Source organism: Diadema antillarum, unplaced genomic scaffold (assembly GCF_040938485.1).
Source record: "Diadema antillarum isolate AM-2024a unplaced genomic scaffold, OU_Dant_1.0 scf00000015, whole genome shotgun sequence".
NCBI lineage: Eukaryota > Metazoa > Echinodermata > Echinoidea > Diadematoida > Diadematidae > Diadema > Diadema antillarum.
In genome coordinates, this window is record NW_027270904.1 from 680,351 (window position 1) to 697,500 (window position 17,150).

The 17,150-nt window shown below is 40.2% G+C and overlaps 1 protein-coding gene across 1 annotated transcript in view; it reads right to left on the reverse strand.

Moving 5' to 3' along the window:
* LOC139723598 (uncharacterized) overlaps positions 1–17,150 on the reverse strand; it is a 71,802-nt gene that overhangs the window by 21,612 nt on the left and 33,040 nt on the right. Inside the window, exon 3 of the mRNA XM_071634833.1 lies at positions 10,865–11,008. Within this exon, the coding sequence (XP_071490934.1) occupies positions 10,865–11,008 (144 nt within the window). The remainder of the gene's footprint in view (positions 1–10,864; positions 11,009–17,150) is intronic.

The window sequence follows — 17,150 nt, forward strand, 5'->3', positions numbered from 1 at the left end:
CTTTCAGAGGGTTAGCATCTTCAAAGTAATACGCAGAAACTGTCAATTGAGATATATTTCAGGCAAATGAAACAAAAAACTGCTGCACATGGGCGTTCATGACAGGTCAAATTTTATTCATGAGCAATCTGAGTAGTACCATGACAAGGTGTATGTTCCGTATGAACACATGATCACAAGGAGGAAAGAACAGTATAGTTTTGACAACTTCTGTGAGTTACATACGTATCGTGTCCCCCATCTTCCTTATAACTTGTGAAGATGAGCTGAGAATGGTTGAAGCGAATTTTGCTTCTTGAACTGGCTTAAAATAAAAATCTCGAAAGGTTTTGGCATTGGCAACTCCTCAATGGTAACGCCTTGATTAAAAGCTGCAGTACTCGAGGCACTGCGGTAAATGTGAGCAGAAAACCGATGTATCTATGCCTGCTTATTCAATGTGCCCTTTTTACCACCTAGACAGGGTAGTAGTGATTACTTCTTTGTGAGGTTTTCTAGTAGAAATAAAAAGTTTAGTCACACCGTGAACCTGACGCAAGGGTTCTTTTCGACTTAAGTACTCCATGAGCACTCATAAAACACACAACTTCTCGTTTGTGAGGAAAGAAGACAATTTAATAGATTGGTTGGCAGTACCCTTCTTCTGTAGTTGTTTTCAATAACTCAACCACTTGAAAGACTGTACTGTCATTAGGAATTGACATTATGTAATGTCCAAAAAACTCAGAGTCTGCAATCTCTGTGTTGAAACAAGAGTCGCCAGGGAAATCAAATTCTCGCTTAGAAGTAACAGTCTTGCATAATTACCTAATGAACATAATTGAGAAACTTAAGAAATGTGGTGTTGTCCCGTGGTTTGGGAGGTTCTACCTTTCAACACAGGTACTACAAACGGGTGCTTTCCCACGGAAAACCCGTCAGAAGAGGGCAGCACAGATGACAAGGCTGATCGATACGAATCTACCTTACTGTATATTTCCTAACACATGCTGGTCAGACAAACATTACGATATTGGTGATAGATGAACTAAATGGCTCAAGCGATTGTCTGCGGCATCAACTAATCCGCTGCTTTCAAGCTGAGTTATAATGTTTTTTGGTGTTGTGCCATGAATTTGCGATGAGCTCGGAAGTGTGCTCTGAAATTCCTAATGCTCGCCAACGTTCGCTGAGATAGGTCAGGCAGGGAGGTGGGAAGAGATATCTCCCTGGGTCAGGCGAGTAACCTCAGCTCGGGCATTGGAATGGGAAGGGGAACCAGGCAGTCCCCTGGTAGGAGGGGTAGGGCTGCCAGGATCGCGGGTGAGCGGGAGCCACGATTGTGTCCTCCACAAAGGGGGTGATCGAGACTGCTCTCTGGCAGTTGATATTGTCCCAGTGGACTTGGGAAGGACCCTGGAAAGTAGGCAAAAACAAAGTGGAGGAAAAACATAGTAGGGATGTAAAAATTCCCATGATATTGAAAAGGCATCGACAGCCTTAGAGGTCTTGTTCCCAAGACAAGTACGTAACCAATTTCCTATTGGCACTGGATGCGAAAAGATCAATTTCGGGTCTGAAGGAAGGTATAGATAAGAGCAACGAAAATATATATCAGGACGAAGACTAATTTAATTCTTCATATCTCTCCGAGATAGATTAATTATCTGCTTCTATATGAGCAACACCAGCCAAGTGGGAAACAGATAGCCAAGAGCAGCGACCCAGCGACCACGCCCAAATGTCATATGACAACTTATTAAGTAATGGAATACTACCACTCATTTTCCTGACGTAACTGACAGCTGCACTGTTATCTGATTTAATATGAATGTGTTGCTTATGGGAGGTGTCGCACAGGGAGGCAAGGCCTCGATGAATAGCCAGTAATTCTAGCGCATTGATATGCAGATTAGCTTCCTCTCGAGACCAGACACCTTGAGCAAAGGAATTATCATTTACACAGAGTGTACCCCATCTTGAGGTGCTGGCATCTGTACGAATATTGTCAATGGATGACAGGAATGTCGATGCAGGACCCAAATTCCTTGCATGGCAAGGGAAGCCACCAACGAATTTCTTCAATGGCAATATTGTTTATTGAATTAAAGAGATGCATCAAAATTACCACCTGATTCTTGCACTGCTTTGGTTCTGCACGACTCTAGAACACGATAATGCCAACGACCCGCCGGTACGGGGTCAAATGGAGAAGAAAGAAACCAATGAACTTTGCTTAATCTCGAATTTTTGTCGAGGGAGACGACAAAATAGGATGCCCAAGATTCCTTATCTTGTCAATTTTTTTTTTCGTCTAGATGGCTCGCCACCAAATTAAAGCCTGAGTAGGTCGGAGATGTTGTGACTTCCCAAATTTAATGACAATCCCAATGATGCCAGTAAATCCAAAACACAGTTCGTGTTAGCAATACTCTCCTCTTTAGAGCGGGCAAACAATTAAAATATCGTCCAAATAAATCATTATTCTCATGCCTCTGCTTCTAAGAGAAGCAATAACGGGTTTCATTCCTTTAGTAAATACCCTTGGCGCTGAACTTAATCCAGAGGGTAAGCAAGTAAGACAATAAAAACGACCATTCCACGTAGAACAAATACTTTGATAATCTTCATGAATAGGAATGGAAAAATATGCATCCTTGAGATCCAGTGACGTTAAGTAGTCGGATTGCATTGATTAGGATTTCTTTAACATTTCGAAAAATTTCCATCTTGAAATGCTCATACTGAACGAACGAGTTCAGATTTTTTCAAATCAATGAAGGATCTCAGATCCTCGGTTTTCTTTGGAACTGTGAATATAGTGGACAGAAATGAAACTTCCCCTGGGGAAATTTCTGATGTTGCCCCTTTCTGGTTAACAACGAAAGAAATTCCAAATTAATTGCCGCATTTTCTTCCTCCGACAGTAGTAATTGAGGAGGAATAATTTTTGTTGGGATAACCGTCAAATAAGATCTTGTAACAACAAATAGTGTCTGAAATCCAGGGATCAGAAATAATGAGAGACCACGTCTCTTTGAAAAATCTGAGTCGTCCCGCATGTAAACGGGGACTTACTAGTTTTTCTACATTAGATGGTGCGTTGCTGGAAAATACGACGGTATGTTCTATCCGCGTGCTACCGAACGACCGACGACGCGGTCGGTCGGAGAAGGTGACTTTTTGGCCCACGCACGAGGGGCGACTCGCCAGCATTTTTCATGTTGTTTGCAAGTCTTTCTCAAATAGCGTTTTCCCTATGGAGATCGATCTACTGCATAAATTATTATGCCCCTGTACTTCTGATTGAAAGCAAGTTTGAGCTCCTCTCGGGTCTCATGTTCATCTCATACGAGGATGTTACCGCACAGAGTAACTCCGTTGACCGCCAGTCAAGCAACGGGGGCTGAATGGACTGACCGTTGCTCCCTAGCTGCTGTCTGCAGCTCCCGGGTGATTTTAGCATTTACTAAAGGGAACATTCACTGAATCACCGTCTTTTGCACTTCTGTCAGCTGGACGGTTTTCCCGGGGATCGAGGTGCACATTTGCTCCTCGACTCTCGGTGCACACACCGAAAGGGGGCGTCGAGGGCGTCATGTACTGTCATAAAGAGTGTATGGATTCTTTTTTCCACGCTCTCCTTTCACGGGGGCAATGTGACCGCCTTGTCAGCTGAGCGGTCAATCCATCAGAAACTGCGAGGCCGAATTCCTCAGGGCCTTCATACAAATTGTCTGCTTCCAGCTCTATGAGCTGGTCGCCGAAGCGGCGTTTGCACTGCCTCCCACGGGCTGTGCTTCCTGCACTAAGCTCTCGAACTCCGCCTTCGGGTCGGAGCTGAGCAGGTGAGTGGTTGCAGAATTCTGGCTGATTGACTCCACAAAGTGCTCAGTAAATCAACTTCGCGGTCACACCGCGAAGGAGCCAGTCTGAAGTGCTCCCGCATGCAGCGCATGGCGGGCTGGCTCAGAGGTTGTGCATCCATAAAGCGAGATAATTGGGCCGATAAACGTTGAATCTCACTCTTCTGCGCCGAAAGATTAGACCGCAGCTCTACCTGATATACAGCCCCGTTACCGGCGGCTGTGAACCGTTGTCTTCTGTATCACTCAGGTTTGTCACACGTCGAAAAAGATCAGTAAGCGAAGCTTATAACGCACAGTTGCACTGTGCAAGCTAACTCTCTGCCGAACACACGAAGAAAAGATGTCGAATAGTGGGAATACCTGCTATTTATAGGGACTGGGGTGCCAAACTCATTATCATAACAAAAGACTTTGAATTTCCTTGGTGTGATCTCTCTGCCAAAGCACGCAGGAATATGCTAACCCTCTGAAAGCTTGTACGAAGTGTTATGTAATAGAATTTATGCTGCAGTCACACACGGCCGGATTTCGAACCGGGTCCATAAGGAATTAAAACCGTATCTACCCGGTTCGAGCCGTAGAGTAATATGATATAAACTTTCGAATCGGTAGCTAATAATTGGCAGTATGCAGGTCGAAAAAACTTCACAATTAAGTTTCACCCATTTTCTTGTTGGAGGTGACAATCACGTGATAATCACAAAGTAAATCATGTGACATTCACAAAGTAAATCATGTGACAATCACAGGGATTCGTTTCTTTGCATTTATGCTGAATCGATCAAGCAAACAGCCGACTTTCGATCGTCTGCTGTATGGATTACGGTCGCGAATTTTTAATTATGATTCTCGATATAATTATCGTCACTGCGGTCACTCACTTGGTCTCTTCACGATAAGTACGTTTAGGCCTACTTAAAGGTCCAGTTTACATTCGGGAGTAATGATTTAAAAAATGCAAAAAAATCACACTTGATGGATATGTGTTAGTAGGTCTGTTGTATCACAAAACATCCTACCATATGAAATTTTTGCAATAAAGCCTAAAATATAAGGAGATATCAATATTTTTCTCAATAAACCATAACTGTAGACGGTTTGGTCTGGAAGCATTCTTATCATAACTATTGTTCACATTTTGTGTATTTAACAATACTTAATTATACGGATTCGAATTCTTACATTGGTTGTTTCAATCCCTAACTCACATTTTAGAACTATTTTGAAGCACTAACGCTGGGTTTTTGTTTCATCTGCAAATTGTAAATCATGCGTTTAAGTCGTCTATTTCTGCAGTGTTTTGACTTTAAAAAATAACTGCTCGGGATTACAAACAGACGATATACGATACAATAATTATGTTAACGAGTGTCATCTTTCGTTTTTCGTCTGCTCCTTGTCTGTTTGTTTGATGTCATTTCGGTTGTTGTTTTGTTGGGGGGAGGGGGGTCAAGCCGATGTGTGGCTTGATTGACAAGCCATTTTGGGCTCAGTACATGCATTATAAGTGAGAAGTGATTATTGTGTATATACATAACGCAAAACTGCTTGGTCGTTATATCAACATTCAAAATAGGAAGAGGATATCTCTCATGTCGAGACAAAAAAACGCTGCGCCTTGTGTGTTTGCTTTTAGTTTCGATTCTTATCGCGTTAATGACACATGTCATGTATCTATCATGCCTCTTCATTGGTCCATGACTTGTATAGAAGAATGTACAGCTTCAATTACACTTGCCCTATCTTGCACTATTGACACACACACACACACTCTCACACACGCATTTATTAAACATTAACTAAGAAATTTATGTACACGCAATGACAAACCACTGACACACACAATCACACACTAACCTCCCTAAGCTCGCCTATACATGTACGTAAGAAATATCCTGGCACATAGTGTTCCGGTAACCTTTCAATGTGTTCAATATGCTTATGCCAAAGTTTTGTAGCTGTATATCTATGCGAATACTCATTTCATGTTTATCTTTGTTCGGGCCGCCATCCAAGTCCAGCTCTGTTTGTTATGATGGCGATCACGCACATATTTTTCTTTCTTCTCATACTCTCGAATAACCATGGTGATACGCATTTTTCTACCAGGGAGGGGAATTTCCATATCCCTGTTGCTACCACGTCATGTCTTTTTTTCTTTTTAAATCAATAATAACACCCAGAACTATCCTTTTAAATGGATTGTTCTTACAGTATTCAGTCTCTCTTATTACTTGAAAATTTTGTCTCTCATTCGTCACTGTGCTCGTTCCTCAAGAAGTAAAAAAAAAAAAAAAAGCCAAAACTGAAGCGATCAACACGTGACGTTGATATTGAGAAATAGTGAGGAATACTCGGGATAATTACATTCTAATTTCTTCATCCCCGTCAGTGGTCATAGGAATAAGGAACAAAGGTGACGCAGGAAATCTGTCTATTCTCAATATACAATTAGTAATTACAGGAAGTTTGTACTATAAAATTCATAATGAAATTAGCTGCTGAACATGGATGAGTAGGTATATATATTTCCTTTTCACCTCGTCAATATATAGCCTTCATCGAGAAAGCTGGATAATCATACCCCGTGTCCTCATGCGACGTGCGGATATGAAACATTGGGTAAAGTGAATATACTCTTTTCGTTTTGCCTGAAGGATACAAATTCGCCTTATGATTTATATGCATTAGAACAAAGAATAATTGCGTTAAATATTTGCCACAAAATGAAAAAGCTACCTAATTTCGATCGATAATGTTAAGTCACTGGAATATCTACCGGGGTCTTTCTAACTATAGTCGAACTTCAAAGTACGATCACTTGCTGTTGCTTATTAGCAGCTGTCATTTTCATTCGACGAAATGAATCTTTTCACTAACAAAAAGGCGAGTTGAAATAATATTTCTCGTTCTCCCATTTGCTACTATCAGTATGGCGAAAGCGGCACTGAACAATATCGAGTTCAATGGCTTGCTGTGGTTTTATAGTAATTTTTCCTTTTTTTTTCTTTTTTGTATGGGGTTGTGCTGCCGAATTGTATTCTAAGTAGCTCTTACCACTTCACCCTCTGCACCTATGTGTAAATATCTGTAATTTCTCCAGAATTTAGCCAAGGAAGTTCCTGGTTGGCAAGAAAACACTCAGTAATGTGGCAAGGAGTGAACAACATGGATAAAAAAAGAAGAAAACCACAATATACTGGCGTCACAAAAACAATTACAAACTCACGTCATTTTTATACAGATTTAAAAACTCATCGTCAACATCAGGCGCTACAAATTGTATCGATTTTGACTTCCTTGAACAGGTCACCACAGCAGGTGTGGTTAAACACTTCAAACGTGCGATGTCACTCTATATCGTTACTGTATACGTTCGTGATCTGATCTTCCCTATATTGTACTGTGGTGTAGGTTTAGCAGTCAGAGACATCGCCACTACACACGGAAGATAAACATGTAGTAAGTGTGTACTAATAGAAGATGGATAGAACGAGGAATACCCCCGTTACTAACTCCATGCCTTTCAAAACCAACTATCTACCTGATACCGAAAGGTATCTTCCTGAAAAAATAAGTCCAGGACAATTATCCACAAATCTTGTAAGGATATTTGTCAGAGAATTGATTGTCAGTGACATGCTGAGTATTAATTTTAGACTTGGCATTATTGTCGTTGTATCTGTTTACAATGAGTGAGATATCAGGGATCACTGTCCTGGTGAATAACTGTCCATAATGAGTCAGGTACAGGGGTTGTCATGGTAAGTGGGTAGCTGTCCACAATGAGACAAATACATACCGACGATCACTGTGCTATAAGTACTTCCGATTGTTGTTAAATGGACAGCACAAGATTCCCTAGAATGGGCATTAACTTCCTCAGGTGCACATGTCCGGGGGAGTGGATGTATTCGGAGGGCAAGCATTTTTTTTTTTTTTGGTGATAACTGTCCTCATGGGGAGGGGGGGGGGGTACTTTTCCTGTAAATACGAGTCGACAGTCCAGCAGGGGTCTGTTGGGGAGCAATCTATCCCATAATAATTGTCCCGATGAGCAGCTGCCCTCAATGGGTCGGTCAGAATCGCAGACGTGTATTATTCCTTAATAATAGTAGGCCTATTGCTCCTGAGGCCAATAGTCCAAGACAAAGCTGTTTCTTTACGGGTCAACCGCCTTGCAGTAGGCCTAATATTGTCTGGGAGTCTATAGTAGCCCTTGCCACTCGGGTCAGATGTCCTGGAACTGTCTCTCATGGTGAGCAGATATCCCTTACGGGCGGACTACTTTGTCCTGGTAAATAATTGTCCTTCTCCAGCCACCTTCAGGTAACTATGTCCTGACAGGCTAGTACTGTCCATGTCGCGGGTCAGATATCGTAGTGTATGTCTTATCATGATTCAAATTAAAGTTGTTTGATTTAAATCATAATTATTATTATCATCATAATATAAATTATAATTGTAATATTACAATCATAATATAATTTAGGATAATTATACTTTTATACCTGGTCACTCTTAAGAGCAGCTTTCCATACTGGATGAACTGACATGTGTTTGCGATAATCATCCGACGGGCAACTTTCAACAATGAAATCAAGGACTTACTGTCTAGTTGGTCTTTTATGCACATGATATTATATTTAGTGCTTGACGCATCTCCCGCCATTTTTACATTATACACCAATCGAACACGGAAAAATCCATGCAAGACACAGTTTTTCTTTGAGTGATAGTGATAAGAATTGGCTGTCTGATATATTGTATGAAATCAAAACATAAATTTCCCGGCTCCAGTATTATTGCAAAGTGTCATATATAGGCATTATATGGAATGGTGTATAATTACAATTTACAACGCTGATATCACATTCAGTTGCCAATGCATGTGTATACATTATTAACTGATCTTCTGCCATAATTGAGCATTGAAGGTGAAAACATAATTAATTCGTGGAAATAATACCGTATCTAGGATCTTGGAAAGATGAGAGAAAACCAACGACTTCATTATGAAAATATGCAACTACTTAAAAAGGGGCTGAGGTTAACAGCATTAGCTTCAGGACATTGAGTAAAATGATACAAGCAATTCGATCTCTCCATAGAGAAAGTGCAATGTACATAAAACCAGTCAGGGTCTCGTTTGAGTATAGGGGGACTTGCGAGCATAGAATCAGTTTCTATTGTTGTTGCATGTTTTCTGAGCCGTGCCGAAGGGGATAATAATCATGTCTGGAAGAATGTGTTATAGACCGAAATAAGCATTGAATAGCTAGAATTCAATTTTGTTTTGTTTTAAACTGCCGCCATAGAAGCAATGGATACTGACTTATGGCTGCTAACTAGAAATCATCCACAGGACCCATGGCTTCAAGTCCCCATAAGGACTTGACAATGAGGATGAAGGGGCGGGGCACACACGGCTGCTCTCTGAAGACTCGAATCTCTCCTTCAGGAAAAAAGAAGCCCTTCGAAATTGCCCTCAATCTTCTTCTTCCTCTTCTTTTTTCTTTCTTCTTCTTCTTTTTCTTCCTCTTCTTGTTCTTCTTCTTCTTCTTTGCTCAGACTGTATGATCCTTCGTTATGTCAATTCATTCATGACATTCACTTGCTATAACAAACGATATATTCATGTATAAACACGTCCATAATTTGCTCCCCTTTTTCAAATGGTCTTGATTACTAATAAACATTATTTATCCATACCCAAGCTATCGTTCTCAAGATTTTCATCCAAGCAAGCCAAAGCTCCCATTAGCTCAGAAATCAATTCGACTTCGTAACGGTCGGGATATCTGGAATACCCTAATTCCTGAGAATGTAAAATCTTGTATTATATTCTGTATTGTCATTTGAATCAGTCTCTTTTTATAAGAAGCTTATTTTGTCGCAATGTAATTTGATTGATTAATTTTATTATGACTAATGCTGGTCATACAATGTAGTAATGCTCGAGTGCATCCTCATTGCACTAACACGTGCACGCACAAGCACCACTTGCACTTTATCATATTTTCTGCACGGGACCTCAAGCAGGATTTATGATTCATACATCCCTCTTTTAGTCATTATCAAGGTTGGGAATTTCTTCAAGTAATGTTATTATGGCGGTCATTTGCACCTTCTGGCTATCATAAATACCGATATCTGTTCTTCCATAGTGAACGATCAACTCAGGTTTATTTATGTATTTGAATTTGTTTCCAGTTATCGTTTGTTATTTCTGTACTTCGTTACATTTGTCTCTGCCTGCTGTTAATGAAGTTTATGTCAATATTTTGCCGAAACATATCAAATATCATTTACAGAAAGCGCAGAAATAAAGTCCTTTCTTTAATAAGGAAGTAAAAAAAAAAAAATCTAATTCAAAGGCAAAGCGATGACATTGATATATATATGCTTTCATACGTATGTTATAGGGCCTGTACACACTCACCCATAAAACATACATACTCACACACATACGTACACACACATGCACGCCACATATAATCACACTCATAGTCATACACGAACGCACATAGGATAAGAACGAGCGCACACAGGATAAGACAAAACGTTTCGAGTAACATGCTTACAGAGGACAGAATTCGGACATTCATAATTCTATTTTGTGCATGACATATGTGCTAGCATACGGGCACGCAATCAGAGCTTTGTGTTGTGCGCCGACCTAAAGAACGGCTAACAAACGGATACTAATAATACACCGCACGCACGCGCGAACGATACACACATCCCACGAGCTGTCTTCTGTGGATAACGATGTCTTCAGTAATTAAAATGCAAACACTGAGAGTTTAATCATTCCTTAAAAAGGAGACGGGCGTCAAATATCTGGTTACTCTCTCGTTTCGTTTTACCAAACCTATACACTCGCATACAAAGGTGCCACTGGAGGAACCCATCTGTCTACGTTTGCAGCAATTCACACGATTTGTAAAATCACTGGAAATGCAAAGATTGAGATAAACACACCCCAAATCAGAGCCGTGATATTGAGCACTTACCTTTCGGCCTGCCCCAGCATTGGCGCTCTTTTGGAGATAGAACGAGCGCCGTTTCTTGCTCGTCTCGACAGCTTTGCATTCGACGACCTGTCGTAGCTGAATGATCAGACACTCCCCTCGTTTTCTCGCCGTGCTCGCAGACGACTGCTTTTATCCCGGGTCGGGGGTAGTTGTTGTTTTTGTCGCATTCGCGTGAAAATGGGACGTGTTCGTCAGCCAGCCAGCCAGCACACGTAAACGAATGGGCAGCGGTACACGGGCAGACGATGAGGCAGGCATCCACGCGATGAAGTGACAGCGAGCCCGCCCGCCCGAGGTGGGATGGGGACGAGGAGGAGGAAGCAGGAAAACAAAAAGACACGAGGAAGAAAGATCAGTTCATTAACATACTCATGAATATGCATGCATGCACAAATCAGACTGAAAGCAGCGCCCCCCTGTGCTGTGTTTGTTTGCTTCTTTTTTTCCCCCATCCTTGTGGACAGTGTCAGTGGCAAAGCAGAATGTATTGTATATGCATCCATTCTGCATAGCTGTATTTTTTTTTTCGTAGGATGTATAACAATTAGAAATGAAAGCAATCTCAGCCCAGGGGCACAGAACGTTTTGTCGAGTGGGAGGGGGAGAGGGGGAGAGGGGGAGAAGGGGAGGGGGGCAAGGATCACTGGTAACCCTCACCCACCCTTAGTTTTCACGGGCATTGTAGTCTTCATTTGTAATTTAATAGGTTAGCAAGATTCAAATGGTTCCATAGCATTTGCTCCTACGACTATTACTCCCATGAACTATCTACATAGATTGTACCCACAGACTTAACCCTAATCCTAATCCTAATCCTCACATCAAACCAAATCTAAAACCCTATCACCACCCGAACCCTAACCCTAAGTCCTTGGAGAAAATAAGACCGGAGCAATTGTCGCAGGACATCCCCCCCCCCTAAAAAAAAAAAAAAAAAGTCGTGTCACCGATTCAAATACATCTCTTTGAGGGATCAGTTATAGTTTGTTGACCCCGTTCCAGTGTATATTGACCAATTGAGTATACGGTAACCCGGTGAATTCTGTATAGAGTTTCTGGGGATTTTAGAATCTCTAGGAAACGAGTTCATCACCACGTTATGTCCGCTACAGTACTATATTGAATGATCATCTTTTCAAAATTCCTTTGTTTCAGTTTGAAGTTTCAGTTTCAGTTTTAGTTTGTTTGACTAAAACGTACACCACAAAAATACCCTCCAAAAAAAGAAGCAAAAAAAAAAAATCACCCCAAAATACAACAGTATACTCTGACAAAGAATAAATGGTTTTAGTTGAGTTGACTCCAGTTAAATAATGCAACATAAAAATAAAAGAAAAATCGGCAATGAATGCAGGTTTTTAAGGTATCCTATCTCTTAATGCTATTAACAAGTTTGATTAAACCACTTAATACTTAGTGAGACTGAATATATACTTAAAGGGAAGATAAACCCCAAGAACAATGTGGATTGAGTGAAAGCAGCAACATTAGTAGAACACATCAGTGAAAGTTTGAAGAAAATCGGACAATCGATGCAAAAGTTATGAATTTTTAAAGTTTTGGTGTTGGAACCGCTGGATGAGGAGACTACTAGAGGTTATGACGTATGAGTGGACAACAATACCAAGAAAATATAAAGAAAATACTACAAAAATCCATTTTTCATGAAAATTACAAATTCCATCAACTTGATATTGACATATGTTAAGGGTAGCAATTATTCCCCCTGCTTTCTGAAAGCGGTTGGTCCACTGCTCTTTCATAATTCTAGAAAAGTGAATTTTTGTTGAATTTCCTTTATATTTTCTTTGTATTGTTGTCCACTCATACGTCATATCCTCTAGTAGTCTCCTCATCCAGCGGTTCCAACACCAAAACTTTAAAAATTCATAACTTTTGCATCGATTGTCCGATTTTCCTCAAACTTTCACTGATGTGTTCTACTAATGTTGCTGCTTTCACTCAATCCACATTGCTCTTTGGGTTTACCTTCCCTTTAAAAAGACAGAAGGAAGTATCATACACTCTGAAATGAATATCTTGTTAAAGGGGAAATCCAGTCCAAATGTGAGATAAAAAAAGTAAAATCTTACGAGTTCAACGGTAAAAATTTGACTGAAATCGGATGAAAAATAAGGAAGTTATGACATTTTGAAATTTTCCTAATTTCTGCAAAACAGTTCTTGTACAGTGGATATGAATATGCAAATGAGTAAGCTAACCATGTCATAACCTCACAATTTTCCATTGACCCTGTACAAAAAACAAAAAACAAAAACGAAAATTCAATGTTTCTGTCATTGAAGTCTGAAACATGATGTTACTCCTGAATGAATAACTTCAGAATAGTGATCAGTTGGATATACCAGGATTTGAGCCTGCTTGGTGGGGCATAATTGCGTTTGAATGAAAAATTGGAAAATTAAAAAATTGTATGTACAAACTACATGTCAAGTTTTGAGGGTATGACATGCTCACTTTGCTATTTGCATAATCATATTGACCGTCCAAAAATTAGCGAAACTTCAAAATGTTATAACTTCCTTATTTTTGACCCGATTTTGATCAAAAGTTTACCGTTGAACTCGTAATATTTTACTCTTTCTTATCATGCTAACTTATATTTGGACTGGATTTTTCCTTTAATGAAAAAGAAGAAGAAATACACACTGAGGAAAAGGATGTTTTGCGCTTTAAAAACTGATGTCTCCAACGAAATCTTATTTTATCCAATAAACCCAATGTCTGTTTTCAATATATATATATATATATATATTTTTTTTTTTTTTTTTTTTCATTCCAGTAAGGTACAGTAGTGGCGTAGTGAACAACATCCGTTCAGGTCCGTACTTGAAAACGCTTCCGTGATATTCGTATTGATTTGGTATTTTTTGCTTTCTGTGCCTATTAACAAACTTACTGAGAGAAAGTCGCAGAAAGCAGAGATATCGTTGAAATAGCGCAAAATGTCAAATACACTATTTACCATGACTACAAATCATGGGTTTACATGCATGCAGTATAAGCAATGGAAAAGGCGTTACATTCATATATTAATATTTTGACATAATCTTTCCTATGTGGAGACGCTGTTGCTCGTATATTGATATGGTGTAATAGATATGGGCATGCGTAAACTGACCTGTATAGCTTACAATGTAATTTCGCCTGACAAAATGACACATAACATATACATGTGCTTTGACTTTCACCTACATACAAACACACACACACACGCATGTATATCTTAATATATTTAAAATACACGTACAAATATATAATTATAAAGATAGGCCTGTATTTTAACTTTTCTTGTGAAGAAGTCACATTTTCAAGTACTATTGAGTTGTTAACTAATCGTTTTGGAAGTAAGATTTTGCATCAACTTGAAAATCCAACAACTGATATCCAACCATGTACCGAATTGAGATTTAATATCGGTTGTGTACGAAAGCTTCAGATTTCTACATGTCTCATTCAATGTCAGTTATAATTGTTGACGGATAGGGTAGCTATGTATTGATGAGTTTATTTTGGGTATATGTTTCCGAAGAGGACTTGTGGGTAAATTTCACTTGTGAGGTTGTGAGTATAAAATACTTTAAAACATAGCGACATTTGTTTCTAATTTATATTCATAGTGGCCACTTGACCAAAAAAAAAAAAAAAAAAAAAATCCATCCATAATTGTCGGCCTGTCTCAAAGAAGCAGGGAGATGGCGCTATAACGATGGTTGACGGGCTGTAACTAGAGTTCTTGCTTTATTATTTATGCTGTCTTTCCCTTCATGATGTATATTTGGGGTTTTGCCCTTCTTGTGATCTTGAACTACACCTACAACAAGACTCGACGTTAATAGCGAGGCCACATGTCGGGCAACAACTTTTTAAGAAAATGTACTTGGTGGCCCTTATACGAGCAATATCATTAAATTCACTCCGACTCTGCTGATAATGTTAAAAGATACAAGATAGATCCCCGATGTCATTTTCCAATTCCCTTCTTAAAGTCTGAAAATCAACCCAATGGTCTTTTATTGGGAAGTGGGCAAGTCCCAACTGACCACACTTCACAGATCCTTCGTTGTTTTAGATGGCCGAAAACACCTGACCACCACATTCCATTCTGGTGATGGCTGCCTCAAGACATGGTCATTCACAAAATTTGATGACCATAGAATGATTTGTTTGTTTCATTTCCATCATCTTGACCTACCTTGACCTATGCCTTTCACTCCCGACCAACAAAGGGTTGAGTGGTGGCATCCGCTTCTTGGCGGTTGCTGGCGAGAATTCTGATGGCTGGCTTCTACTGGTAAGCATAAATGTTTGTTTGTTTGTGTTTTTTTTTTGCTCCTACCATGCCTACAGTCTGTTTTTACACAGTGTGTCCATCTCTTGGGTGGTCTTCCTTGTGGTCTCTTACCAGAGATTCTTCCCTCCATAGCTAATTTAGGAAGGCGTGCTACCGGCATAGGTTTTAGATGTCCAAAATATCGTAATCGTCTTTGGGAGATTGTATTTAATACCGTTCTTGTTATATATGATTGATTCCTTATTGTGGTGTTCCTTGTTCTATCCATTCGTGTTAAACCACTTATTTTCCGCAGACATGTCATTTCAAAAGCTATTAGGCGGTTTTCGTTTTCTTTCCTGAGTGTCCATGTCTCTGCTCCATATAGTAGTATGGAGAGAATTAGTACCCTGTCTTATTTGGTCTTTGTTGATGGCTTCGATTTCCATCTATTCAGCTGCAATGGCTGGTCTTTCATGGGGTATGCTAGGCGGGACCACTTCGCCGGGTTAAACACCCTGCTCTTTGTAATGAATGAATAAAGCGGGATCTTAATTTACGTTAATGAATTGTGACTCTCTCATATACGGGACACCCTGCTCTTTGTAATGAATGAATAAAGCGGGATCTTAATTTACGTTAATGAATAATTGTGACTCTCTCATATACGGGACCTCCATTTTATGTCTTATCCGAGGGGCAGAGTGTTTTGCCTCTTACTAGAGGGGACTGTATGATTACACACATCATTGCTCAGTGGGACTCGGGAATCGAACTCGGGTCCTTTGGATCATGAGGCAGACGCGCTATCGACTGAGCTAACTCACCGCCCTTGATAAGGTATGTAAACTTCCCATTCCCAAATAGTTAACAGTAGTATGACTACGCATGCCACCAAAATATGCTATCGGTTCTCGTTTGTTTTTACTGTTTCATATTCCACAGTTTACAAGTAAATTGAAAACTTGAATGAAGAAATGAATGTACAAATTGTCAAATACGAGAAAGGAGGTGATTATACACGTGTCCGGCCAGTCCACTCGCCATCCGGAAGGGACATGATCCGTCTGCACTCACCTGACCAGCAACGATAAACAGCGCCCTCAGGAGTGCCGAGTGCTGTAGTTCGTATCATTTCCTACTATACTGATTATTACCCTGCTTGTCTTTTCGATTGACTAAAATGTGCCAATTTCTGGCTAAACTGGACTTTACGTGTGTGAATTCGCGTCACATGTCTTTTGGAACTCCTCTGGGCCACGTCGCCTAAAACGTTGGTAACTTTACAATAACTCGGGAACTCTGCAATCAGTGAATAACTATCAGTGATTTTGCCTTTAGGTGGCTAAGGAATAGTGTTGCCATAGTTACCACTGATTTCAGATTTATCATCATAAAGGTACCACACTTTACAGGGAGGTGGCAGAGATCCACTTTCCCGCTTCTATGCAATAGGGCCCTGGTTAATGTCCTTCTGTAACACTCGCGATCTTCGCTACCGGTGTTCACAATCAGCCTCTTTAGAGAAAGGAAATTTATCTAGTAACTACTAAAGATAGAATGTTGAGATGGCAGAAAATATCTTGCACCAGCTCTGTCTTTCATTTATGTGCAAGCATATGAATTTGTTTATGGAAGTACATACGTACACACCGGGGCCGACGGAGCATTTTCAAAAGTGTGTGTGTGTGTGGGGGGGGGGGGCACTTTCGGGTTTCTTCAGCTGACAGAAAAAAAAGTCTTCAGCGCAAAAATACTTCAATGTCTCTATCCATTTCTTTCTAGTGCCACTTACGCACTTCCGGGGTGGAAAAAGGTGGGGGGGGGGGGGCAAAGTGGTGACACCTTATGTATTCCTTTCTATGGTGCAAAAAAAAAGTGGGGAGGGGAGCGAGCAATCCCCCCCCCCCAGGTTCCGCCGGCCATGCACACAACTAGAATATTCATACGATAAGTTCAGATTGCTTTTGT